Source organism: Megascapheus bottae, chromosome 8 (genome assembly GCF_031878675.1).
Source record: "Megascapheus bottae isolate mThoBot1 chromosome 8, mThoBot2.hap1, whole genome shotgun sequence".
Lineage (NCBI taxonomy): Eukaryota > Metazoa > Chordata > Mammalia > Rodentia > Geomyidae > Megascapheus > Megascapheus bottae.
In genome coordinates this window covers 37,731,241-37,757,288 of record NC_143516.1, presented here as the reverse complement: position 1 = coordinate 37,757,288, position 26,048 = coordinate 37,731,241, and the positions used below count along the sequence as shown (strand labels likewise).

Sequence of the window (26,048 nt, the reverse complement as noted above, 5' to 3'; positions counted from 1 at the left end):
CAGTCCCTTTTTTTTTGTGAGTTGTGGGGCTTGAACTCTGTGCCTGGGCACTGTCCCTGACCTCTTCAGCTCAAGGCTACTGCCCTACCCCTTGAGCCTCAGTGCTACTTTTGGTTTTCTAGTGGTTAACTGGAGATAAGAGTCTCACAGTCTATAGTGCCTGGGCTGGCTTTGAACCGTTATCCTCAGATCTCAGCCTCCTGAGTAGCTAGTACAGGTGTGATCCACCACACCCGGCTTATGCCAAGGCTTATATAAGTAAAAGTTTAGCTAGGGTTTATGTAAATAGAATATACTCTCGTGAATGGTAGAAAATGAAAATAATTTCATTGGAGATATAATTTACATACCATAGTTATGTATTTTGAAGAGTCAAAACTCATCAAAACATCAATTAAAATATTGTAGATGTCATATTCAACAGTAAAGCTTTTTATATACTCTTACTAGGTAAATGCTAGACAGTAATACACTTTGTGTTTTTATTCACTAGCTACACTGTCAGAGAATGTAATGCCAAAAATCAAAATCACAATGACAATTACATTTTTGACCTTTCAGCACATTTTGTCCCTTGTTAATAGCAAAATTAAATTCCTCAAGCTTTATTCTTGGATCAGCCATTTAGACTTCTTTGGCCATGAATAAATTACTCAACCTCTCTGGGACTAGCTTGTTTATAAATCTTAAGGAGTTATATTAAATTACCTTAAACGTTTCTTTTTGTCTTTGTTAGTCGTGGTGGTTGTAGGGCTTGTACTCAGGGACTATGTGCCGTCCTTCAGCCTCATGGTTCTACCACTTGAGCCACAGTTCCTCTTCCAGTTTTTGAGTGGCTAATTGAAGATGAGTTTCACAAGGACTTTTCTGCCAAGGCTGGCTTTGAACTGCAATCCTCAGATCTCAGTTTCCTGAGTAGCTAGAATTATAGGCATGAGCCACCACTGCCACTGTCTTAAAAGTTTCTTTTAACACTGACATTCCATTTTATGTTTCTTATTACAAATAGGAAAACACAGAGGGAGAAATTGGAAGAAAAGAGTAAAACTATGACATTGTCTAAAATGAAATGTACTGTTTACCTGACTTACATGACTGTAGCTCCTCTGTATAGCACCTTTACAATGACAACAATTTTTTTGTCAGTCCTGGAGCTTGAACTCAGGGCCCATGCACTGTCCCTGTTTTATTTTTTTGTTTGTTTTTTGCTCAAGACTAGCACTCTACCACTTGAGCCACAGAGCCACTTCTGATTTTTCTGTTTATGTGGTACTGAGGAATTGAACTGAGGGCTTCATACCTGCCAAGCAAGCATTCTACCACTAAGCCACATTTGCAGCCATGACAATAAATGTTTTTTAAAGTAGGGAAATAGAAGCCATGCATGGTGGCTCACACCTGTATTCCTAGCTAATCAGGAGGCTGAGATCTGAGGATCGAGGTTCAAAGCCAGCCTGTGCACTAAAGAACATGAGACTCTTATCTCCAATTAATCATTAGAAAATGGGAAGTGGGGCTGTGGCTCGGGGGTAGGGCAGTAGCTTTGAGCTGAAAAGCGCAGGGACAGTGCCCAGGCCCAGAGTTCAAGCACCATGACTCCCCTCCCCCTCCCCGACACAAGAGTAAGGAAACAGATACTCTGGTTTCTTTCTAAATCATATAAATCTTTCATTTTTCACAAATAGGAAGATAGAAATGATAATATCTTACTATGTAACATTCTAGATGTTATACAATAAGAGAAAGAAAAAAGCATAATTTGAAAAGTCAGATTATCACATCTTCATCTAGCCTGGATTCACAAGCAAATGGGAAACCCAATGCAGAGAAAATGTCATCACCTTATAGGTGCATGCACAAGCACACACACACACACACACACACACACACGAGCACGTATCCTGGCTTGAACTCAAGGCCTAGGTGTTGGGCTGTCCCTTAGTTGTTATTGTTGTTATTTGCTGAAGCCTGGTGCTCTACCATTTGAGCTTCCACTGCTGGCTTTTTGCTGATTAATTGGAGATAAGAATTTCATAGACTTTCCTGCCTGAGCAGGGGAGTCTAATCATGATCCTCAGCTCAGTCTCCTGAGCAGGTAGTGTTACAGGCATGAGCCATTATCCCCTGGCTTTTCTTAGACTTTTTAGGCATATCTGCTCTCTAGGACCTGCCTTGTCAGCAAGCCAAGCTTGCTTGTACTCCATCAAGGAGGATGGATTGAGAGTCATAAACTCCCTGGCTTGGTCTTGGGAATGTTTCCATTTATCAGAGGCTAGCAAAGCTCTTGGAGACAGGGATAGGAAGGAAGAAGAGGCCTGGAGCATATAAGATCTCCATAGAGACTTGGGACAGGAGATGACTTGGCTGAAGGATGGTTGCTATGATAGGTTTTGTGTTTTGTTATCCTTTGTAGCTACCCACTTTCTGGCAAGTGAGAAAATGTGTTGGACTCATTTGAATTCCTGCTATTTTTATATGATTTTTAATTATGGGGAAGCAGTAGGAATGAGAGGATACTGGTCATCTTGCTCATCAGCATGCAGTAACGATCTCAGCTTTCTTTGTTCAGCTTCTCTGCAGTAAGGTAGTGAGCATCCTGGTCTGCTGGTCTACTTCTCCAGAGCAGAAAGGAAAACAAAAAAGGGCAAAGTCTATATAGGTGAATTTTCTACAAAGATCCAAGACTTAAGCAGAAATATTAACTTTGTTGGAAAGTACTTACCTTTCATTTTCTAGTGGCACTTGTGGGTTTGAACTTTGGCCTCATGTTTGGTAAGCAGTGATCTACCGCTTGAGCCATGCTTCTGGCCTAACACCCCAAAATTTCGATAATGGCAAAAATATACATAGCATTTCTACCCTTAGATTCTGTGCCAACCACTTTGATGTTTGGAGGTCATTTGATAGATAATTAAATTGTTCTTCTCATTTTGTACATGATGAAGCTGAGACACAGGGAGACGTCTAAAGTACACCCAGAATATACATTTGGTAAGAAGTGAAGTTTGATGAATTCAGGAAACCTAGATCCAGTGTCCAGGTTTTTTGTTTGTTTTGTGTGTGCGCACCAGTACTCAAACTTGGGGCACGGACACCGTAACTTGGCTTTTTCCTCTCAAGACTAGCACTCTATCACTCTCGCCACTCTTTCACATCCTTTTATTTTGGCGGGGTGGAGGGAGAGAATTTTATTTTACCTTATTTTATTTTATTTATTTATTTTTGCCAGTTCTTGGGCTTTAGTGCTCGGGATGGATTTGAACCGAGATTCTCAGATCTCAGCCTCCTGAATGGCTAAGATTACAGGCAGAAGCCACCTCGGGTCTTCATGCATGATATGCAAGCACTCTACCACTAGGCCACCCGGCCTGTCTTTTTTGTGTGTGAGTACTGGGGCTTGAACTCAGGGCCTTGGGACTGTCCTTGAGCTATCTCAAGGCTAGCATTCTACCACTTAAGCCTCAGCACCATTTTTAGTCTTTTCTGTATATGTGGTACCCAAGAATGGAACTCAGGGCTCCATGCATGCTAGGCAAGCACTCTACCACTAGGCCACACTCCCAGTCCCAAATAATTTTTTAATTGTTATTATAAAGGTGAGGTACAGAGCAGGTACAGTTTTGGCTTAGGTAAAGAGTACATTTCTTTTTAACAGTGTCTCCCCTTCCTTCACTTTTCCCTGGTTTTCCCCTGCAATCTCCACCCAGAAGATGGATAGTTCGTTTCGACATAGTGTCTAGTGAGTACTACTGCTGCATTTATTTACCCTTTGTCCCTCCATTTCTGGGCCCACCCTTTACAGAAGTTATCCTTTTATGATTTTTTTCTGATGGTTTGAGAATCAAATCCAGGAGCTATACATACATACTAAACCCACACATTCCCACTGAGTGACAGTCTGTAATTTCTTTCTTTTTTCTTTTTGCTGTGCCAAGACTTAAACTCAGAACCTCACACTCAGCTTTGCTTGTTTGGTTGATGCTTTCTCACTTTGGTCATACCTCAAACTTAGTTTATGGCTGGTTGTTTTGGAGAGAGTCTAGCAGATTTTTCTGCCTGGACTACCCTTGAACTATGATCCCCAGTATCTTAGCTTCCTGAGTAGTTAAGATTACAGGATTACAGATTTGAGCCCCCAGTGTCTGTATTAGCTTGTGTGTGTGCGTGTGTGTGTGTGTGTGTGTGTGTGTGTGTGTGTGTGTGCGCGCGCGTGCGCACTTGTGAGTGCTGGGGCTTCAGCTCAGGGCCTAGGCATTGTCCTCGAGCTTTTTTACTCAAGGCTGGTGCTTTACCACTTGAGTAACATCACCACTTCTGAATTGTTGGAGGTAAGAGTATCACAAACTAGTCATCTAGTACTATGCTGAGAAATACCAACTTAGGGAAAAAGGGCTCTTCCTTTTAAGGGAAAGACTTTTTTTTTTTTTTTGGCCAGTCCTGGGCTTGAGCTCAGGGCCTGAGCACTGTCCTTGGACTTTCTCAAGGCTAGAGCTCCACTTGAGGCTCAGCACCACTTCCCACGTTTTCTATGTATGTGGTACCGAGGAATGGAATCCGGGTATTCGTGCATGCTAGGCAAGCACTTTACCACTAGGCCAAACTCCCGGCTTAAGGGAAAGACATTTTTTCTTTACATTTACTAACCAATTTAGGAAGCACTTATTAAGTATACATTGTAAAGGAACAGCTGTGTTACTTTTGCATAGGTAGATTAAAAAGAATGTGAGGGGCTGGGAGTTTGGCCTAGTGGTAGAGTGCTTGCCTAGCATGCACAAAGACCCAGGTTCAATTCCTTGGTACCACATGCATAGAAAAAAGCTGGGAAATGGTGCTGAGGCTCAAGTGGTAGAGCTCTAGCCTTGAGAAAGTCCAAGGACAGTGCTCAGGCCTTGAGCTTAAGTCCAGGACTGGCAAAAAAAAAAAAATGTGAGGCTTAAAGTAGTACAACATGTGTTTAGATGCATAAGACACTGAATGCAACCCTTAGCACCATAAAAAAAGTAAAAATTCAAATATTCCATCTCTGTGCCAAAGGAATTTCTATGCTTGGTACAGACAAAAGCTAAACATAATACACATAAATTCCTTAATAATTCAATGACATTTACTACCATGTAGTCAACTTCTACAGAGCCAAAAAAGGCAAAGAGTGAATGGGTAATTGTCACCACAGTAGGAAGGAAAGCAAAGTACAAGAGAGGATTCTCAGCTAAATCCGGTGTAGTATAACCTCAAAGCTGTTTGGACTCAGAATGACTCTTAAACTCTAAGCACTTCTCTCAAGTCTTCTGGGTTAAGCCAGTTTCACATCACTTAATGAATGCATCCATTCAGTCATGAATTCAATAACCTTCACAACCACATAGCACTGTACAGATCAGTGAAAAGTAATTCACTTAAGACACTTAAAAACAAGTTGAGAATATGCGTACATACATGAACTAACCAATACAAGATGGAATAGAAACTCGGGTGTGGGCTCAGTGGATGAATGTTAGATAAGAGGAGACCAGCTAGGGCAAGTTGCTTGGATCAAGAGAGTTAATGGGTAAGGAGAAAAGGTCAGCCTAGAAAGTAAATGACAGTGGCAAAAAATTAAACAAGGCAGGATGTAGAATTTCAAGAAATCTACTGGGTGGGAACAAAAGGGTTAGTTAGTGGGTGAAAAGGAAGCATGTAAGGTTGGATAAGATATAGTAGGTTCTGATACAAGGGCAAACTGCCCTAAGAAATGAAAACATTTGTATCATACTAAAACACAAATGTTAATCCAGAGTTTGGCTAGGTGGTAGGGTTTGTGCCTAGCATGACCCCAGTTTGAAGACCCAGGTTTGATTCCTCGGTACTATATACATAGAAAAAGCTGGAAGTGGTGCTGTGGTTCAGTTGGCAGATTCTAGCCTTGAGAAAGTCCAAGGAGAGTGCACAGCCCCAAGACTGGTAAAAAAAAAAAAAATAAAAAAGCACAAATGTTTAGTTATTTAACTTTTATCTTCTGCCTTGGTGCTAGGGATGCAACACAGGGCCTCGTCTCATGGTATGCATATACTACTAATCTACACATGAGTCCGGCAGTTTTGTTCTTAAAACTTTTTTTTTTTATGGCTTCTTCTGTGTATGTGGTACCAAGGAATCGAACTCAGATTATTGTGGATGCCCAGCAAGCACTCTACCACTAGGTCATGGTCCCAGCCTGTTATTTCCTTTCTTGAAATATATTAATAATAAATCATTAATTTATAAGACCAGACTATTTAAGTATATTTTACTTTTATTTATTTATTTGTTTTTGTTCAAAGGCTTGAACTTCCCCTTGCACTGGAATTTGCCTTTCACTTTGGCTTGTCTTTTTCTGCTCAAACCTAGCACTCTGCTTGAGCCACATTGTCACTTCAGGTTTTTGGTGGTTAATTGGAGTTAAAAGTCTCACCAGGAGGCATTGTGGCTCTCATCTGTAATCCTACCTACTCAGAAGGCTGAAGATCTGAGGATCGCGATTCAAAGCCAGCCCAGGCACTAAAAAAGGAAAGTGGGGCTGTGGCTCATGGGGTAGGGTGGTAGCCTTGAACTCAGTGACAGTGCCCAGGCCAAGTTTAAGCCCCATAACTAAAAAAAAAAAAAAAGAAAAATGTCTCCCAGATGTTTTCTGTTTGTCTGGGTTGAAACCTTGATCCTCAATCTCAGCCTCCTGAGTAGCTGGGCCTACAGGCATACTAAAAAATATAGATAAAGGGATATGTCATCAAGATGATATGACAAGCTTGGTGTGGTAGTACTTTCAATCCTGGCACTTGGGAGATTGGAGGAATAAGGATGAAGCTAAACCTGCTTCAAAAATAAATGTGGGGAGGCAGTGGGGGAGGGAAATGGCAACAAAAACCATGAGAAGGGGTATCAATGTGTGAAAAGTAATGCACCTACTACCTGGCGAATGTAACTGTAACCCCTCTATACATTACCCTTACAATTAAAAAAAAAAAGGTGTGTTTAGCCACATACAGAGGCTCATGCCTATAATCCAAGCTACTTGGGAGTCTGGAGATCTGAGGATCTCTGTTCAAAGCTAACCTGAGGCACTGAAGAAACTTAGACTCTTATCTCCAATTAATCACTGGAAAACAGGAAGTGGGATGGGCCCAGTGGCTCTGCCTGTAATCCTAGCTACTCCGCAGGCTGAGACCTGAGGATCAAGGTTTAAAGCTAGCTGGGGCACAAAGCCCCATGACCCAAATAAAAACAAAAAACAGAAAAAAAAGTTCTGGACATTGATTACACAGAATGAGCCTACTTAACACCACTAAACTGTACTGGTAAAATTAAATTTTAAGGATGGCTGTGGGGCAGGAATTCAGGGCCTGGGTGCTAACCCTGGGCTCTTTTGCTCAAGATTAGTACCTAACATTTTGAGCCTAGTGCCATTTCTGATTTCCTAGTGGTTAACTGGAGAGAAGAGTTTCATGGACTTTCCTACCCAAGCTAGCTCTGAACTGAGATTCTCAGATCTCAGCTTACTGAGTAGTGAGGATTGCATGTGTGAGTCATCAGTGCCCAGCTAGGTTTTGTTGTTTTTTAGTATAGGTCTATGAGCTGGGCTCGGTGACTCACACTTGTAATTCTAAGTATAAGTCTATGAATTTAGACTGAAGCTATATCATCTTTTTTTTTTTTTTTTTGCCAGTCTTGGGTCTTGAACTCAGGGCCTGGGCACTGTCCTTGGACATTTTTTGCTCAAGGCTAGCACTCTGTCACTAGAGCCACAGTGCCACTTCCAGCTTTTTCTATGTATGTGGTTCTGGGGAATCGAGCCCAGGGCTTCATGCATGCTAAGCAAGCATGCTACCACTAGGCCACACTCCCAGTCTTCTTTTTATGTTTTAAGATGGCAGATTAGAGCATGCCAGAAACCTGAGAAAAGCAATGTGCTGGAGACTGAAAGGTACATCAACATAGATGGACATCAGGACACTTAGAACTTAGGTTGGTTGACATTCTGATCCTGGCTGCCCACCAATGAGGGTGTGTGTCACCAGCTGTCTGCCAACTACCTCATTTAGTCAGAGTTTCTGCTTACTCATCAGTTTAGCTTACTCAGTTCTCTAAAACTAGCTTTTGGCTTCTCTCCCCACAATCCAAACTATTTTTCTCTGAATGTATGTACCAGTTTAAATTCTTGACAGGCTAAATCCACATGGCATCAAGAACCAGCTTAGCTCAGTTTTCAAACTGCAGTGCAATTCAGAATTACCTGGAAAGCTACTAGCATTTCTGATTTTAGTAGTAAGGGGTGGGGCTTGAAAATGTGCATTTTTGAGTGACGCCCAGGTAAAGCTGGCTACCATAGCCTGGGAACCACCCGTGAGAACACTGGTCCAGTTAATCATCCTTTCATCTGAACTGAGCAGCTGGGGCAAGCTACCTCATGTTACCAATTCCATACTTCTGAACTGACTCTTGGGTCCCTAGCTGGAGTATTTTTCTCGAACTTCTTTTCCTCATCAGCCTCTTCATTTGGGTGATTATCTAAGTTCATTAGGTTTTTGTTTTTGTTTTTTTGTCAGTCCTGGGCTTGAACTCAGGGGCCTGGTCACTGTCCTTGGACATTTTTTGCCTTTTTGCTCAAGGCCACTTGAGTCACAGTGCCATTTCTGGTTTTTGTTTTTTGTTTTCCTGAGTATGTGGGACCGAGGCATTGAACCCAGGGCTTTGTGCATGGTAGGTGAGCACTCTATCACTAGGTTATGCTCTTGGCCCCAAAGTTCATTAGTTTTTCAATGCAAGTGTCATCATTCACTGACTTTTTCCAGCGTCTCAGCTCCATACACCTATCTTCAGAAAAGCTGTCTGTCTGTTTCATTTATAAATTGCCAAATGATTTCTCCCATGGACAGTCTTCACATGCTTGCTTTATGGTTTTCCTGGAGAATACTCATTGCCATCACATTACATGTGATTTGGTTACACATGAAAATGAGCTTTTTTCTTTCTTTTCTTTTCTTTTAACCTGTTCTTGGTCTTGAACTCAGGGTCTTGGTACTGTACTTGAGCTTCTTTTGCTCAAGGCCAGCAATCTACGCCTAAGTTGTATTACCACTTCCAGCCTTTTCTGTTTAGATGATACTGAAGAATCAAGCCTAGAACTTCATGCATGCTAGGCAAGCACTTTGCCACTAAGCCACATTTCCAGCCCCAAACTAACCTTTTTGTGTGTGCTGTGGAATGGAACTCAGGACCCTTGGCATACTAGATAAGCACTCTATCATGCAACTACATGCCCAAACACTCTAGCCTTCCTTGGGCTTCCTAAATCCGAGAAACTTCTCAGGAGACTCTGGTATTCTACCTAACAATTATGAAGGTTTTGAGGTCTCTTCCATCATGCATGTATGTACTTATGTATGCATGCGTGCATACATGTATGTACATGTGCATGCTTGTATGTATGTGCTAGTATTGGGGCTTGAAAGCTGGGTTGAGATCTTGCTTAGCTTTTTCTGCTTGTGACTTTTTTTGTGGGTCATAGGGCTTGAACTCTGTGCCTGGGTGCTATCCCTGAGCTCTTCAGATCTAGGTTCTCCTGAGTAGCTAGGATTACAGATGTGAACCACCATGCCAGCTTGCTTGCGACTTTTTTACTTGTATTATACCTTCATTTCTGGCATGTTGCTGGTTAATCTTCAATAAGAGTCTCTATGATTTATTTTCCCAGGATTGGCTTCAAACTGTGATCCTCAGATCTTGGCCTCCTAAATAGCTAGGATTACTGATGTGAATTATAGGTGCCTTATTCTTCCATCTATTTTTGCTGGGCACAGTGGCTCACACTTACGATCCATGCTACTCAGGAGGCTGAGATCTGAGGATCACAGTTTGAAGCCAGCACAGGCAGGAAAAGTTGGTGAGACTCTTACTTATCTCCACTAAAACACACACACACACACACACACACACACACACACACACACACACAGCAAAACAACAACAAACAAACCCATAAAGCATACGCTTTCAGTACTAGTATGTGAGCTAATCCAATGCCCCCCCCCCTTTTTTTTTTTTTTTTTGCCAGTCCCGGCCTTGAGCTCAGGGCCTGAGCACTGTCCATGGGTTTCTCAAGGCTAGAGCTCTACCACTTGAGCCTCAGCACCACTTCTGGCTTTTTTCTATGTATGTGGTACTGAGGAATTGAACCTGGGTCTTCATGCATGCTAGGCAAGCACTCTACCACTAGGCCAAACTCCTGGCCCATCCAATGCCCTTTCTACATTTATCAGGAGCTTCATATAAAGTAATCCTGATTTTGAGGACTCCAGCAGACTCCAATCTAGTCTGTCTACTCTATCTCTCCATGTGCCATTTTTCTCCACCACTACTATTTTCCAGTAGTGTCACACTACTACCAAATTATGATCTGCTTTCTTTCTCATTAAAAATATTATTCCAGTCTTATTTCCAATATTAACTTTTCTTTTTAGAAAGAGAGAATGTTTAACTATGCTCTCAATATTTAATGGAATCTGGCTTTTGGTAAATGACATTTACCTCTAACAAAGTGCTTCTCCAAGTATGTTCCTCAGAGCAAGGTGTCATCTGGGAAAAATGTTGTGTGCTTTTGATTTCAATCCCCAGCATAGAACAGAGAAAAGAAATGCCCTTTTTACTTACTATCTGGTGCTTTACCAGAGTTCTGCTACTTCATCTAAATATTGATAGTGTTTACAGATCGATAAACTAGAGAAACCATCCAGTGATTCTGTTGCACTGCAAGTTCAAAAACTAGTGTCCTAGCTAGCATTTAGTTTTCAGAAACAGAAGATACAGATTAAAAAGACCCAATGGAGCTAGGTTCCAGCTGGTGTCAGCTCATGCCTAGAATTCCAGCTACTCAGCAGGTTGAGATCCTAGAATCTTTGTTCATAGCCAACCTAGACAGGAAAGTGCATGAGAGTCTTTTTCCCAGTTAGCCACCAAGAAAACTCAATCGAAGTGGAGTTGTGGCTCAAGCAGAATGCTAGCATTGAAAGGAAAAAGCTAAGGACCTACTCCCCTACCCTGAGTTCAAGTGGGCGCTCTCTCGCGCGCTCTCTCTCTTTCTCTCTCTCTCTCTCTCCCTCGCTCTCTCCTTACATTTACAATATTAAATATTGTTATTATAAAGGTGATGTGCAGAGGGGTTACAGTTATATGTCAGGTAAAGAGTATATTTCTTTTGGGACAATGCCAGTGCTCTTTTTTTTCAAGTTTTATTATTATTATAAAGATGTTGTACAGAGAGGTTACAGTTATATAAGTCAGACGAGTTCGGGCGTGTTCAGGGTAGTATGGCCATAGGCAGTTATATAAGCCAGGTAATGAGAACATTTCTTTTTAGGACAATGTCACTCCTTTTTTTCCCTCTCTTAAATTAGGCTTTTGCTATGGAAAAAGAGCAGATTAAACTATTTTCAATGCTTTTGTCTCCTCCTAGCGGCAGACTTTTTAATATGGAGACTAACAACCCACCTAATATTTTTCAGCAATTATATTACAGATTTTTCCCAATTATTCCACTTATTAACTGCAATTAAAATTAATTGCCACACTTACCAGAACCAGGGTTTTTCTCCCCACAAGCTATTAGATCAGAAGGCTCCACTCTGATGGGCAGAGAGGGAAAGAATTTACCAATATTCAGCTTCCAGAGAGGAAAGGGAAGACCTTATCGGCATGTTGTCTCCAGTGGAGCGTGGTATGGGTTATAAGCACTAAATGTGTAGAAGGAATGCAATGCTGTCATTTTGTTTTGTAGTTTTAATTCAGCTAGCTAGGGGGCTGCAGGAGTAATCAGGCTTCTGTGTGTGTGTGTGTGTGTGTGTGTGTGTGTGTGTGTGTGTCCGTCCTCCAAGTCTCTTTTGTTCTATTTTATGGCTGTTGATTTTATTTTTTGCCAGTCCTGGGGTTGAACTCAGGGCCTGGGCACTGTCCCTGAGCTTCTTTTACTCAAAGCTAGCACTTTATCACTTGAGCCACAGTGCCACTTTCACCTTTTTTCTTTTTCTATGTGATATTGAAGAATCGAACCTAGGGCTTCATACATGCTAGGCAAGCACTCTGCCACTAAGCTACATTCCCAGCCCTGGTTGATTATTTTTAATACTGCAAAGGAAAAGGCAGTTTTAGATGGTTCCTTTTGTTTCCTATTATTGTAAATTGACATCTAAAAGTAGTTTCCTTCGCAATGAGAGGTAGTTTTGGTTTTTCCATTTTTTTTTTTTTGCCAGTCCTGGGGCTTGAACTTAGGGTCTGGGCATTGGACTTGGACACTTTTGCTCAAGGCTACTGCTCTGCTACTTGAACCACAGTACCAGTTCTGGCCTTTTCTGAGTATGTGGTATCCGGGAATCAAACCCAGGGCTTCATGCATGCTAAGCAAGCATTCTACCACTAGGCTATGCTCCTGGCCATTGGTTTTTCAGTTTTTACTTCCTAATTGTAATGTCTGAATGACCTTTAAAATTTCTCTTATTGCCGGGCTCGCTGGCTCACACGTGTGATCCTAGCTACTCAGAAGGCTGAGATCTGATGATCAGGGATCAAAGCCAGCCCAGGCACAAAGACCATGAGACTCCTATTTCTGTGCTCTTCTTGCCCCAAAGCCAAATAAACTCTTTTTTTTTCCATCTCTTGGAATTCTTTCTTTCTTTCTTTTTCTTTTTCTTTTTCGCCAGTCAAGGGGTTTGAACTCAGGGCCTGTGTGCTGTCCTGAGCTTTTTCCCTCCAGACTAGCACTCTACCACTTTGAACCACAGCTCTACTTCTATTTTTCTGGCCATTAAAGGGAGTCTCACATATTTCCTGCCTGGACTGACTTCAAACCTTAATATTCAGATCTCAGCTTCCTGAGTAGTTAGGATTATAGGTGTGAGCCACCAGCTCCTGGCTGGAATTCATATCAATTATACTACTACTACTGTTACTACTACTACTACTATTACTTATTATTATTATTATTGTGAGCCATGGGGCTTGAACTCTGTACCTGAGCTGTACAGTTCAAGGATTCCACCCTACCCATGGGCCTGGGTGTTGTCCTTGAGCTCTTCAGCTACTGCCCTAACCCTTTGAGCCACAGCCTCTCTTCTCTTTTTCTAGTGATTAATTGGAGATAAGAATCTCTCATTCTTTAGTGCCCGGACTAGCTTTGAACCGAGATCCTCAGATCTCAGCCTCCTGAGTAGCTAGGATTACAGGTGTGAGCCACAGCAACCAGCTCAATCAAGATTATTTTATATGAACAAAGGCACAGAGGCATTGTGCCTTTGGGTCCTCTCTCCTGGGTCATTTCCTGTGTCCCTGTGTATTTTAGGTCTAGCTTCCTCCTATGAAAGATAACATGTGTTTGGTTGATCTGAACTTGGCTTACCTCACTTAGTATGATTTGTCCAGCTCCATGTACTTCCCTACAAACAACATAATATTATCATTCCTAATGGCAGTGTAAAATTCCATTGTGTATAGGTACCACATGGTTTGGGATCCACTCATCTATTGTAGGGCATCTGGGTTATTTCTATAGTTTGGCTATTGGGAATAGTGCAGCAATGAACAAGAATGTCTTTTCGGTATCCTACCTTGTGTTGTTGTGGGTAGATGCCTAAGAATGGTCTGACGAGATCATAAGGAAGATCTATGTTTAGCTTGAGGAACCTCCAGACTGCTGTCCAGAGTGGTTGTACTGGTTTACAGTACCACCAACAGTACAGTAGGATTCCTATTACTCCACAACCTGGGCAACAGTTTTTGTTCAAATTCGTGGTGTTGGCCAATCTAACTGGGGTGAGATGGAATCTCAGCCCTTTCCTTTATGACCAGAGTATTTTCTCATATGTCCTTTGCCATTCTTACCTTGTCTGAGTCTAAAAAACATTTATTTATTTATTTATTTTAGCTGACAGGTACTGGTGGCTCATGTCTACAATCCTAGCTATTCTGGAGGCGGAAATCTGATTATCTCAGTAAAGTCTGTCAGGGTAGAAAAAGAGAGACTCTTGGAGGAGGTGGAGGAAGGGAAAGGGGAACAAAAACATGAGAAGGGGTATCAAGGTTTGAGAAGTAATGTACCCATTAGTTGACAAATGTAACTGTAACCCCTCTATACATTATCCTGACAATAAAACACAATAAAAAAAAAAAGGGAGGTTCTTATCTGTAAGTAACCATCAATCTGCTAGTGGTGTGGCTCATGTTGTAAAGCCAGCTAAAAACAAAAAAGCTATGCAAGCTAGGCACTGAGACTCACCCCTATAATCCTATCTACTCAGGAGGCTGAGGTCTAAGGATCGTGGTTCAAAGCCAGCCTAGGCAAGAAAGTCTGTTAACCACCAGAAAACCAGTGCTCCAGTGGTGGAGCACTAGCCTTGAATGAAAGAACTCAGGCACAGCTCCCAGGCCCTGAGTTCAAGCCGCACAATTGACCTAAAAGAAGAGAGAGAGAGAGAGAGAGAGAGAGAGAGAGAGAGAGAGAGAGAGAGAGAGAGAGAGAGAGAACGGAAAAAAAAAACCAAAAGGTGTGTAGGGGGGGAAGGAGTTTGGCCTACTGGTACAGTGCTTGCGTAGCATGCACAAAGACCTGGGTTCAATTTCTTGGTACCAGACACATAGAAAAAACTGGAAGTGGTGCTGAGGCTCAAGTGGTGGAGCTCTAGCCTTGAGAAAACCCAGTGCTCAGGCCCTGAGCTCAAGCCCAGGACTGGCAGAAAAAAAAAATTACTAGTACTAAAATATCAGTGATAGATTAAAGGTACATGGAATGCTTATTATGTGCTAAATTGGGAGCTGATTCTATTTTACATGTAGTATCTCATTTGACCCTTAAAAAATAGCCACTTTGCCTAAGCCCTTGAGTTAATAAACTCAGCAGGAAGTGGCAGGTATCAGACTTCAAGGCTTCAAAGGTCATCTTAACCTCTAAATCATCCTGTCTCAGGTACAAAGGTTACCAGAAATTTAGGGCAACTAAGTTGATCTAGGTCCTTTTGTCTGGCAAGAGAAGAACTCAATATAACAATAGACATAATAGAAATGTTTATTAGAAAGTATGGCAGTGGGCTGGGAGTTCGGTCTACTGGTAGAGTGCTTGTCTAGCATGCACGAAGTCCGGGGTTCGATTCCTCAGTACCACATACATAGAAAAACCTGGAGACAGTACTGTGGCTCAAGTGGTAGAGCTCTAGCCTTGAGAAAGTCCAAGGACAACGCTCAGGCCCTGAGTTCAAGCCCCAGGACTGGCCAAAAAAAAAAAAAAAATCCTAATAGAAAGTATGGCAATGAAAATAGATGTCAGCTGTGCTTTGGTGGTTCAGGCCTGTAGACCCTGCTACTCAGGAGGCTGAGACCCAAGGACTGCATTCCAAGCCAACCCAGGAAGGAAGGTCCCGGAGATTCTTTTTTCTTTTCTTTGTGGTGGTGGAACTTGAATTCTGGGCCTGCGTTGTCCCAGAACTCTTCTGCTCAGGGGACCACCCAACCCTTTGGGCCATAGGGCCGCTTCCGGTTGTCTGGCGATTAATTGGAGATGCATCTCATGAACTTTTTAGTGCCCGGGCTGGCTTTGAACCTTGATCCTCAGATCCCAGCCTCAGTAGCTAGGATTGCAGGCGTGAGCCACTGCGCCCGGCTTCTTGTTTTCATAAACAGCTCCTCAGGGGGCAAGAGGCCGTTCCCACGTGGTCGGGATGCACTGGGCCTCCCGGCACTGGGTTGGCTGACGTCGCCATCTTGAATTCTGGAAGGGGCTCCGCCGCCCTTACTCCGGATGGCGTCTTCGTATGGGCGTGGCCAGGGACGGCGGCTCGGAGGACGCGCGGGGCCATGGCGGCGGTGGCGGCCGAGGAGGATCTGTGCTGGGAGATCGGAGACGATGAGGCGGAGGAGGAGGAGGAGGAAGAAGTGGAGGAGGACGACGACGACGTAGAGGAGGAGGTAGCCCCGCGTGGGGGTCGCGGTGATGGTGGTGTGGCTACGGGAAGCGCGTGAGCGGCCGGATCCGGCCCGCGCGCTGGGCCGGCCGAGCTCAGTCCGGGTGCCCACCGCGGTGGGGACGGGGGGGTCGGGGGGGAGGCGCGGGTCGCTCCGGGGCGTTCTCCGGCTGGCCCTGGACCTGGCTTCACGGAGCTGGGGTCCCGGGGAGGCGGGCAGCCTCAGGGGATTTCGGCTTTTCCTGCTTGTCTCTTCTTGCCAGCTGCGCAGGCTTGCTCCTTAATCCTCCTTTCTTCCACCAGGAGCAGTTTGTTTTGGTGGAATTAACAGGAATTATTGATTCAGATTTTCTCTCGAAATGCGAAAAGAAATGCAAGATTTTGGTGAGTCTTCTAGAATTGGGGAATTGTCCAGGATTATTATTATTTTTTTAAAACCAGTCCTGGGGCTTGAACGCAAGGACTGAGCACTGTCCTTGGACTTTCTCAAGGCTAGAGCTCTACCACTTGAGCCTCAGCACCATTTCCAGCTTTTCTATGTATGTGGTACCAAGGAATCGAACCCAGGGCTTCATGCATGCTGGGCAAGCACTCTACCACTAGGCCAAACTCTAGCTCCAGATTTTTTTTTTTTAAGACATAAATGGCGAAATGCTTGTCTGCAAGCATACTCCACCTTACAAAGCAGTGAACTTCTTGTTAGCATACTTTAGTCCTGAGAGTTCCACACATGGATTCAGTGTATCAGCCATACTGTCCCTGTAGCTTTTCCCCTAGTCCACACCCCCTTCCTAATTGAATAACCCCTGTCATTCATTTTTCCATTCCTTTCAGTGTGTGTATTAATTGCACCAAGAGGCTTCACCATGGTACTTCAGATGGGCATACTCTAGCTCTTGCTGAGAACAATCTTCTCTACTGAAAAGCAGTGATTTCTTTAAGGGCCACAGAAGTACAGGGGGCACTAAGGTAGTAGAGAAAATGTCTACCTCTGAGTATAAATGTGTGGCTGGAGAGAAAGTTGAAGGGATGGAGGTAACATTTTGGTTTAGAGCTATCAGACCAGCAGAAAAGAAAAAATGCAAAGAAAGACAAAGAAACAAAGGAATGGGTCTTGGGTGTGCACAAGCATAACTGACAGAATAGGTGACCTTAGTTTGGCCTGTGACTCCCTTGATCATTATTTCACTTCTGGGGGAGCTCTTGTTCAGGGGTACAGACTCAGTTTCAATTGTGGGAACTTGCCCTCACCTCACTTGGATGATCTGTCCTGTGAGGCAGGCTATTGGCAAGCCAAGAGTGGCTTTGAACCATGATCCTTATATCTCAGCCTCTTGAGTATCTAGGTTTGTAGGCAGGAGCCATTGGTGCCCAGGCTATGATTTTTGTTAATGACCCTTTTCTTTATTCTGTTGTAGGGAATTGACACTGAGAGGCCCATTCTGCAAGTGGACAGCTATGTTTTTGCTGGAGAATATGAAGGTAGGTAGGTAAAACTCCCTTTTTTGGGTTTGTGCATGTTTTGTGATCCTAGGGCTTGAACTCAGGGCTGAGATGCTGTCCCTAAGTTTTTCTGCTAAAGGCTAGTGATTTACCACTTGAGCCACAGCAGCACTTCAGGATTTTTGGTGGTGGTTACTTGGAGATCAGTGTCTCACAGACTTTTATCTCTGGCTGGCTTTAAATTATGATTCTCAGATCTCATCCTCCTGGGTAGACAGGGTGACAGAATTACAGACTCGAGCCATTGGCACCTAGAAAAACTTATTTTTTTGGTTGGTGCTCTACCACTTGAGCCATAGCACCAGTTCTAGCTTTTCTATGTATGTGATACCAAGGAATTGAACCTGAATCTTTGTGCATGCTAGGCTAGCACTCTACTGGTAGGCCAAACTCCAGCTCCCCCTCTCTTTTTTTTGTGGGTCATGGGGGATAAGAGTCAAGGGTCTGACTGGGAGTTTGGCCTAGTGGTAGAGTGCTTGCCTAGCGTGCACGAACACCTGGGTTCGATTTCTCGGTATCACATACATGGGAAAAAGCTGGAATTGGTGCAGAGGCTTAAGTAATAGAGCTCCAGTCTTGAGAAAGTCCAAGGACAGTGCTCAGGCCCTGAGCTCAAGCCCAGGACTGGAAAAAAAAAAAAAAAGTGTCTCGGGTCCTTTTGTGCCCAGGCTGTTTTATTTTTTTTTTGGCTAGTCCTGGGCCTTGAAGTCAGGGCTTGGGCACTGTCCTTGGGCTTTGAGCCACCGAACCACTTCGGCTTTTTTCTATGTATGTGGTACCTAGGAATCGAACCTGGGTCTTTATGCATGCTAGGCAAGCATGCTAGGCAAGCACGCTACCACTAGACTAAACTCCCAGCCCCCAGGCTGGTTTTGAACTTTGATCCTCAGATCTCAGCCTCCTGAGTAGCTAGGATTACAGGCGTGAGCCACTGTGCCTAGCTATCCTTTTTATTTTTAAAGTTTTACTTTTTTTCATTTGCCCTTTGGAGAAAGTAGTTGTTATTTTTCAACAATTTACCTTTAAATTTTCTATAGATACCCTTGGGACCTGTGTTATATTTGAAGAAAATGTTGAACATGGTAAGTAATATCTACATTAGCTCAATTTTTTTTAAACTATGAATTCAAATATTTTTTAAAAAGATTTTATTAACATTGAATTTTATTTCAAATGTCATGTTTAGCAAACAAGTAAGTATTCAAGAAGGGATTCTCTATATACAATCACTGGCAAATAGATTTTAGAACATAATCAAAATCAAGCTGAGGGTTTATATGTCATAGATACATATCAATCTATATAACATGTCTATAAGTATATATCCCATCATATATTTTTATGTCAATGTAGTTATGTTTATATCTCTAAGACTATGTCCATAACCTTGGGTACCCAAATACTGAGTCATCGCTCTTGTACTGTTTGGATCTAATAGCCATGTATTAAGGATACCATGTGCCTTTTGTTGCTTTGGTCTTATCTTACTCAACATGATTCGCTCTAGATTCATCCACTTGCCAGAGAATGCCATTATTTTATCTTGTCTATTGGTTATGTAGAATTTCATTGTATATATACTACATTTTTTGTATCCATTCATCTGCAGCAGGGCATCTGGGTTGTTTCCATCGCTTGGCCATTGTGAATAGTGCAGAGATGAACATAGCTGAGCAGGTGTCCTTATCATATCCTGGGTTATGATGCTCAGGATAGATGCCCAGGAGTGGCATGGCGGGATCATAGGGAAGATTTATTTTCAGATCTTTAAGAAACGTCCAAACTGCCTTCCAGAGTGGCTGAACTAGTTTACATTTCCACTAGCAGTGCAGTAGGGTTCCTCTTTCTCCATTACCCTGCCAGCATTTGTCGTTGTCTGAGTTCAGAATATTGACCTTTCTAATTGGAGTAAGGTAGTATCTTAGGCTTGTTTTTATTTTCATTTCCTTTATGACCATGGCTGATGAGCATTTTCTCATATGTTTTTCTGCCATTTTTTAAGTCTCTCTTTAGTTCCCTTGCCCATTTAGGGACAAATGCTTAATATCCAGTATCCACAGGGGACTCAAGAAACTAATCCCCCAAACCCTACTTCAAATATGTTTTGAGACAAGGTCTCAAACTTGTAGCTTTCCTTCTGAGTACATTATTATTTTTGGTGTGTGAATATGTGTGTGTGTGTGTGTGGCATCAGGCTTGCTAGAGAAGTATTCTCCTACATACACTCCTACCCTAGAAAGGAATTGAAGAGTGTGTGCTTGAGACACGGTTGTATTATGTAATTTAGCCCTGCTTCAAGCCTTCAGTACTGCAGTCTCAACCTCCTGAATGTTGAAATTACAGTCTGCACCATCTTAGTTATGATTTACTTCACAAAAATGCTATTACATATACTGTTTTATTATCTTCTTGTACTTATTTTGAGTGTCTTTAAATTTACATTTAGAAATACATTGATGGGCTGGAGGCAAGCTCACTGGGAGAGTAATTGTCTAAAATGTGAACCTCTGGGTTAATTCCCTGACATGGCAAAATGGTAGGGCTTGGATTTATAACTCAATGGAAGAGGTGTGCTTAGCATGTGTAAAGCCCTAGGCACAAGTTCCAAGCGCCAGGAAGAAAGAGGTTGATGAGTGTTTTGTCTTCAACTGCTTAGGTTGGACTAAGTGAAATTGCCAGTTTGGTTTAAAATGAGCAGTTTCATATTGTGCACATTAACATGTATTAATGTTGCTGTCCATAAATTTGACATCAGATTATACTCATAGCAGTATGCAGTTTTTACTGTTTCATATCTTTGGCTCACAGAGCTTCATCCTCCATTCTAGGAGCACAGTTTTCTAAAGCTGCAACTCTAGGCAGCTGTTTACAAGCAGCATTTTTCCCCCCTTAACCTTTCTATTTATTTATTTGTTTATTTGTTTATTTATTGTGTGGGTCACAGGGCTTGAACTTGGCTGGGGCACTGTCCCTGAGCTCTTCAGCTCCAGGCTACCAACCTACCCTTGAGCCAAGCCCTGCTTCCCATTTTATAGACATTAATTGGAGATGAGTCTCCTTTCTAGAGGTTAATTGGAGGTAAGAGTCTCAGGTCCTTGGATCCTTTTGTGTGCCGGGCTGGGTTGAACCTTTATCCTCAGATCTCAGCCTCCTGAGTAGCTAAGATTAGAGGTGTGAGCTACCGCCCGGCTTTATTTTTTTATTTTTTGGTCAGTTGTTGAGTTTGAACTCTAGGCCTGAGCATTGTCCCTGAGCTCTTCAGATCAAGGCTAAGGATTACAAGTGTGCCCAGTGGAAGTCTGCATTCTGTTCTTCATTTTGAGTCATACCTAGTAGCCCAAATTCCCAGTTTAGAGCTTGAAACTATCATGCTTATGGTTTTAATCTCTTTGCTATAGTTTGTTTTGGAGATATTTGCTGTTTTGGGGTCCAGTCATGCTGTCAGTGATAATATTCTTTTTCATTTCTCTACTTTGAGCTTTTTAATTCTATCTTAATGTGAGGTAGTTTAGTCTAATTCCTTAAAGTAGAAATATTGGGGCTTTACATTTTAGTGGAATTAAGTAGTATAATAATTGAGTTCATTTTATGTCCTAGTGGATGCAGAAGGCAATGATAAAACAGTACTAAAATATAAATGTCATACAATGAAGAAGCTCAGCATGACAAGAACTCTTCTAACAGAAAAGAAAGAAGGAGAAGAAAATATAGGTTTGTATACTTAATTCTCTGAAAAGAAGTAATCTAGTTTGAATGGCCTTTCCAGCTGGCTTCTTTGAGATCAAGTACTACATGAGAAGAAGGCAGAATGTCTTTTACAAACTAGCCTTAGAAGTCAAACTGTCATAAAATAAAAGTAAAAGCTGGGCACCTGTGTCTTATGCCTGTAATCTTAGCTCCATAGGAGGCTGATATCTGAGGATCACAATTTGAAGTCTGCCCAGTCAGGGAAGTCCATGAGACATTGATCTCCAATTAACCACCAAAAAGCTAAAAGTTGAGCTTTGGCTCCAGTGGTAGACTGCCAGCTTTGAGAGAAAAAGTTAAGGACAGCATCCAGGCCCCTGTATTCGGACCCTGGTACTCACACAGAAACACATGCATGCACACACATGCACAAAATTTACTTTGATAGTTTTTTAAGGACCATTTCCTGCATGGAGGGCAGGAAATGTTTCTGTTTCTCCTAAGTTTAACTACATTATACTAAGATAAGTCCTTTCTAAACCTTTAAAAGAAAGAATGCACACAGTGTTATTTCTGTAACATGCTACTCGTTGTGGGAAGGGAGTACACAGGCATGAATAACAGGAAAGTGAGGATCACTGGAGACCTCTTATAGCTGTGGCAGTCTGCTGCAGGCAGAACACACCACAGTGGAGCTGTGATTCTCACCTCATAGCTTGTACTCTTAAGTGAAATCACTAGGGACTAGGTAGGTAGCCGAGTGCGCAGCAAAGTCAAGGTCTTGGTTCAATACTTAGCACCGTCTCACTTACCTTATCCTAAACAGCCTCCCTCCTTAGCATACCCCACCCTCTCCAAATAATGGAAAGGAAATAAGACTTCTTCCTTTGAAGATCATAAAGAAGTATCATGTATTAAGAAATTAAGTAGATTATGGTCTTGGAATGTGGTTTAGTGGTGGAGTGCTGGCCGATAATGCTTGAAGCCCTGGGTTTGATTCCTCGGTATCACGTAAACAGAAAAGGCCAGAAGTGGTGCTATGGCTCAAGGAGAGTCTTAGCCTTGAGCAAAAAAAAGCTCAGGGACAGTGTCCAGGTCTTGAGTTCATGTCCCAGGACTGACAGAAAGAAAAAATTAAGTTTGATGAGGAAGTTGTATGGAAGTGACAAATTTCTCTTTAAGTTCTGAGATGACCGTGAAAGCTCAAATTATTTGTCATGATGAATGAAGATTGAAATCTGGGAAAAGTATAGAACCATAATTGAAGTTGATTACTTCTAGTGATTTTGATGATATATAACTATACAGTCATTCCAAGACCTTCCAGGAAGGTAGAAATTACATGATAATTTTATCCAGTTACAGTTGCTCTATATTGTTTGGTTTTGAAACATAGAATGAAAAATGTAATTACAATTTTCATATTGTTTTTCTTTGTTTGTCCTCTAATCCCCTACACATGAATTAGGTGGAGTAGAATGGCTGCAAATGAAGGAAAATGACTTCTCCTATAGACCCAACATGATCTGTAGTTTTGTACATGAAAATGAAGATGAAGTTATAGTTCCAGCTCCTGAAAAACCTTTGGATTTGGAAGAGCAAGAGATGCAAATGAAAGACAGTTCAAATTTGATTTATGAGCAGGAAAAACCAGTGCACCTAGGACTACAGGATCCTGGCCCTCTTGCCGGCACTCCTTCTGAGATGGAAGGTTCTGTTTTTATGGAAACTCAAGATGATGCCTTGGAAATCACTCCTCGATAAAAATATTTTCTCATAACTAGTCATGGACTTAATTTTTTTTAAATGTAAAAGAATTGGCTGTGTAGCTTACAGTTGGCTCACTGTTTTAGCCGTATGAATTCTTTTGAGTTATTGCACAAGTTAATATCCCAGACACTGAGGACCAAAAATAGTTTTTTTTTGTGGGTCTGGAGCTTGAAATCTGGGTCTGGGCGTTGTCCCTGAGCTCTTCAGCTCAAGGCTAGGGTTCTACCACTTGAGCCACAGCACCACTTCTGGTTTTCTGGGAGTTAATTGGAGATAAGAGTCTCACAGACCGCTCAGGCTGGCTTTCAGTTGTGATCCTCAGATCTTAGCCTCCTTAGTAGCTAGGATTATAGGCGTGAGCCACTGGCATCCAGCTTTTCAAAAAAATAAAAATTTTAAAACATGAGTTAATGACTCTCTTGCAACTCTCTTGGTGCTTGAACTTTGATCCTGGGCTTGAACTCTAAGGCCTGGGCACTGTCCTCGAGCCTCTTTGTGTTCAATACTAGTGCTCTACCTCTTGAGCCACAGTGTCATTTCTGCCTTTTTCTGAGTAGTTTATTGGTGATAAGAGTCTCACAGACATAGCTGGGCAGTAGCTCATGCCTGTAATCTTAGCTACTCAGGAAGCAAAGATCTTAGGATCATGGCTCAAAGCCAGCCTGGGCACTAAAGAATGCCCTGGCTGAGGGGTAGGGCCGTAGCCTTGAGCTGAAGAGCTCAGGGACAGTACCTGGGTCCCAGAGTTCAAGCCCAATGACCCACCAAAAATAAATAAATAAAAAATTGTAAGCTGTGATTAGCACAGCAAGATGGAAGATTAGCTTCTGATACTATTAATATTAAATGCCCTGGGCTCTTGTTAGAGATTAATAAGAGTCCTTTTCTTTTACTAAATGTACTTGAGTTTACCTTTCAGGATTACAAGATAAGAATGGGACTTGGGTGCAGGTACAGTTCAATGATAAATTATAGTGTGTATGAGGCTCTAGGTTCTATGCCCAGCATCACCTAACAACTGAATAAAAAAGCCACATTTTTAAAAAAGGCACCCCCTTTTGATAAATATGTGGATAATAAAAATGTAGTATAAATGTCTGTTCAAATACATGGGCAATGGGAGTTGGGCATGCTACTACACATTTGTAATCACAGCCCTGGGATTTTGGTTCTAGGCCTACTTTGGAAAAATGCTGGAGTATCTATCTGAAAACCTAAAGCAAAAGGGGCTAGTCATAGCTTAAGTGAGAGTGCTTAAAGCCCTGAGACCAAAACCTTACTACTACCAGATAGAGTTCCATTCCAGACTAGGTGAGATAGTGAGACTGCCTCAAAAGAACAAAAAGCTGGGTGCTGGTGGCTCGTGCCTGTAATTCAGGCTACTCAGGAGGCTGAGGTCTGAGGATCACAATTCATAGCCAGACCAGGAAAATCTATGAGACTTATCTCTCAATCACAGAAAAAGCTGGAAGTGGTGTTGGAGATTAAAGGTAGCACTGAGGCCCAAGGTTCAAGGCCTAGTACTGCCAAAACCAAAAAACCCTAGGGATCTTAGCATTCTATTAAGTGCCATATTGCTTTTTTTTTTTTTTTTTTTTTGGCTTGCTCTGGGTCTTGAACTCAGGGTCTGGGAACTGTCCTTAAGACACTTTTTTTGTTGAGCCACAGCACCACTTCCAGCTTTTTTTTGAGTATGTGGAACTGAGGGATCGAACTCTGGGCTTCCTGCATGCTAGGCAAGCACTGTTACCACTACACTACTCCCCTGGCCTATTAAGTGCCATATTGCTTCTTGCAAACATACCTGGAAGTATCTTTTGCTTTAGGTTTTCATTCACAACCAGGGTTTGATTCCTCAGTTCCATACATAGAAAAGCTAGAGGTGGTGCTGTGGCTCAAGTGGTAGAGCACTGGCCTTGAGGAAAGCCGGAGGCCAGTGCTCATGCCCTGAGTTCAGTCCCCAGGACTGGCAAAAAAAAAAACCAACAAAATCCTTAATATTGGGATCAGAAGTGTGGCCTAGTGGTAGAGTGCTTGCCTAGCATGCATGATGCTCTGCATTCAATTCCTTGGTACCATATACACAGAAAAAGCCAGAAGTGACCCTGTGCCTCAAATGACAGAGCACTAACCTTGAGCAAAAAGTGTCCAAGGACAGTGCCCAGGCCCTAAGTTCAAGCCCCAGAAATGGCCAAAAGAAAAAAGAAAAAGGTCCTTCGTATCTTCAAAGTCCTGTTCTAGTCCCTGATTCTGGGGACTAGAGGCCAGGAGTTTGGCCTAGTGGTACAATGCTTATCTAGCATGCACAAAGACCAGGGTTCGAGTCCTTGGTACCCCATACATAGAAAAGCTGGAAGTGGTGCTGAGGCTCAAGTGGTAGAGTGCTAGCCTTGAAGAAAAAGCCCAAGGACAGTGCTTAGGCCCTGAGTTCAAGCCCCAGGACTGGGGGAAAAAAAAAGGTTCTAGGAACTAGGATATAGGCATTTTAGAACTCGACTCCTGAGCAGCTAGGATTATAGTCATGAGCCACCAGTACCAGGCTTGGAAATTTGTATTTTGAGAAGATGACTGATATTTAAATTATCCAGAGGTAAGTCTTTTGAGTCCTCTATCTTGTTTCCTACAGGGATTTCTGGGCTACACTGTAGAGAGAGATTCTAGATGGAGCCTAGTGATCTGATTTGAAATGGAGCCGGGATTCTAGAGAGACCAAGGGGGCTGGAGTTTGTAGGAAAAAAGTCAGAGCTATATAGAAAGAAAAGTCTAACAGGAGGCTGAGATCTGAGGATCAAGGGTCAAAGCCAGCCCAGGCACAAAAGGACCTGAGACTTTTATCGCCAATTAACCTCTAGAAAATGGGAAGTGGGGTCTGGCTCCAGGGAAAGAGCTCAGGGATAGCACCCAAGCCGAGTTCAAGCCTCACGAAATCTAGAGAAAAGTCTATAGATTTGCAGAAGAGTATTCTGGTTGGGTGCCAATAGCTAATTCCTATAATCCTTTAATCTGAGGTTTGTGGTTTGAATCAAATCTGGGCAGTAAAGTACATAAGATTTTTTTCTTTGCCAGTATTGGGGCTTGAACTCGGGACTTGAACTCAGGGCCTGAGCACTGTATTTGGGCTTTTTCAAGGCTAGA

General features: G+C 42.5%; 1 protein-coding gene across 1 annotated transcript; it reads left to right on the top strand.

Moving 5' to 3' along the window:
* Positions 1 to 15,821: 15,821 nt before the first annotated feature.
* On the top strand, positions 15,822 to 22,926 carry Gtf3c6 (general transcription factor IIIC subunit 6). The gene is made up of 6 exons (XM_090338285.1): positions 15,822 to 15,957; positions 16,257 to 16,337; positions 17,372 to 17,435; positions 18,494 to 18,538; positions 21,054 to 21,167; positions 22,612 to 22,926. Exons 1-6 carry the CDS (start codon positions 15,847 to 15,849, stop codon positions 22,905 to 22,907), a joined length of 711 nt encoding a protein of 236 aa, XP_090194411.1. The 5' UTR covers positions 15,822 to 15,846; the 3' UTR covers positions 22,908 to 22,926.
* The last annotated feature ends 3,122 nt before the right edge of the window (positions 22,927 to 26,048 follow it).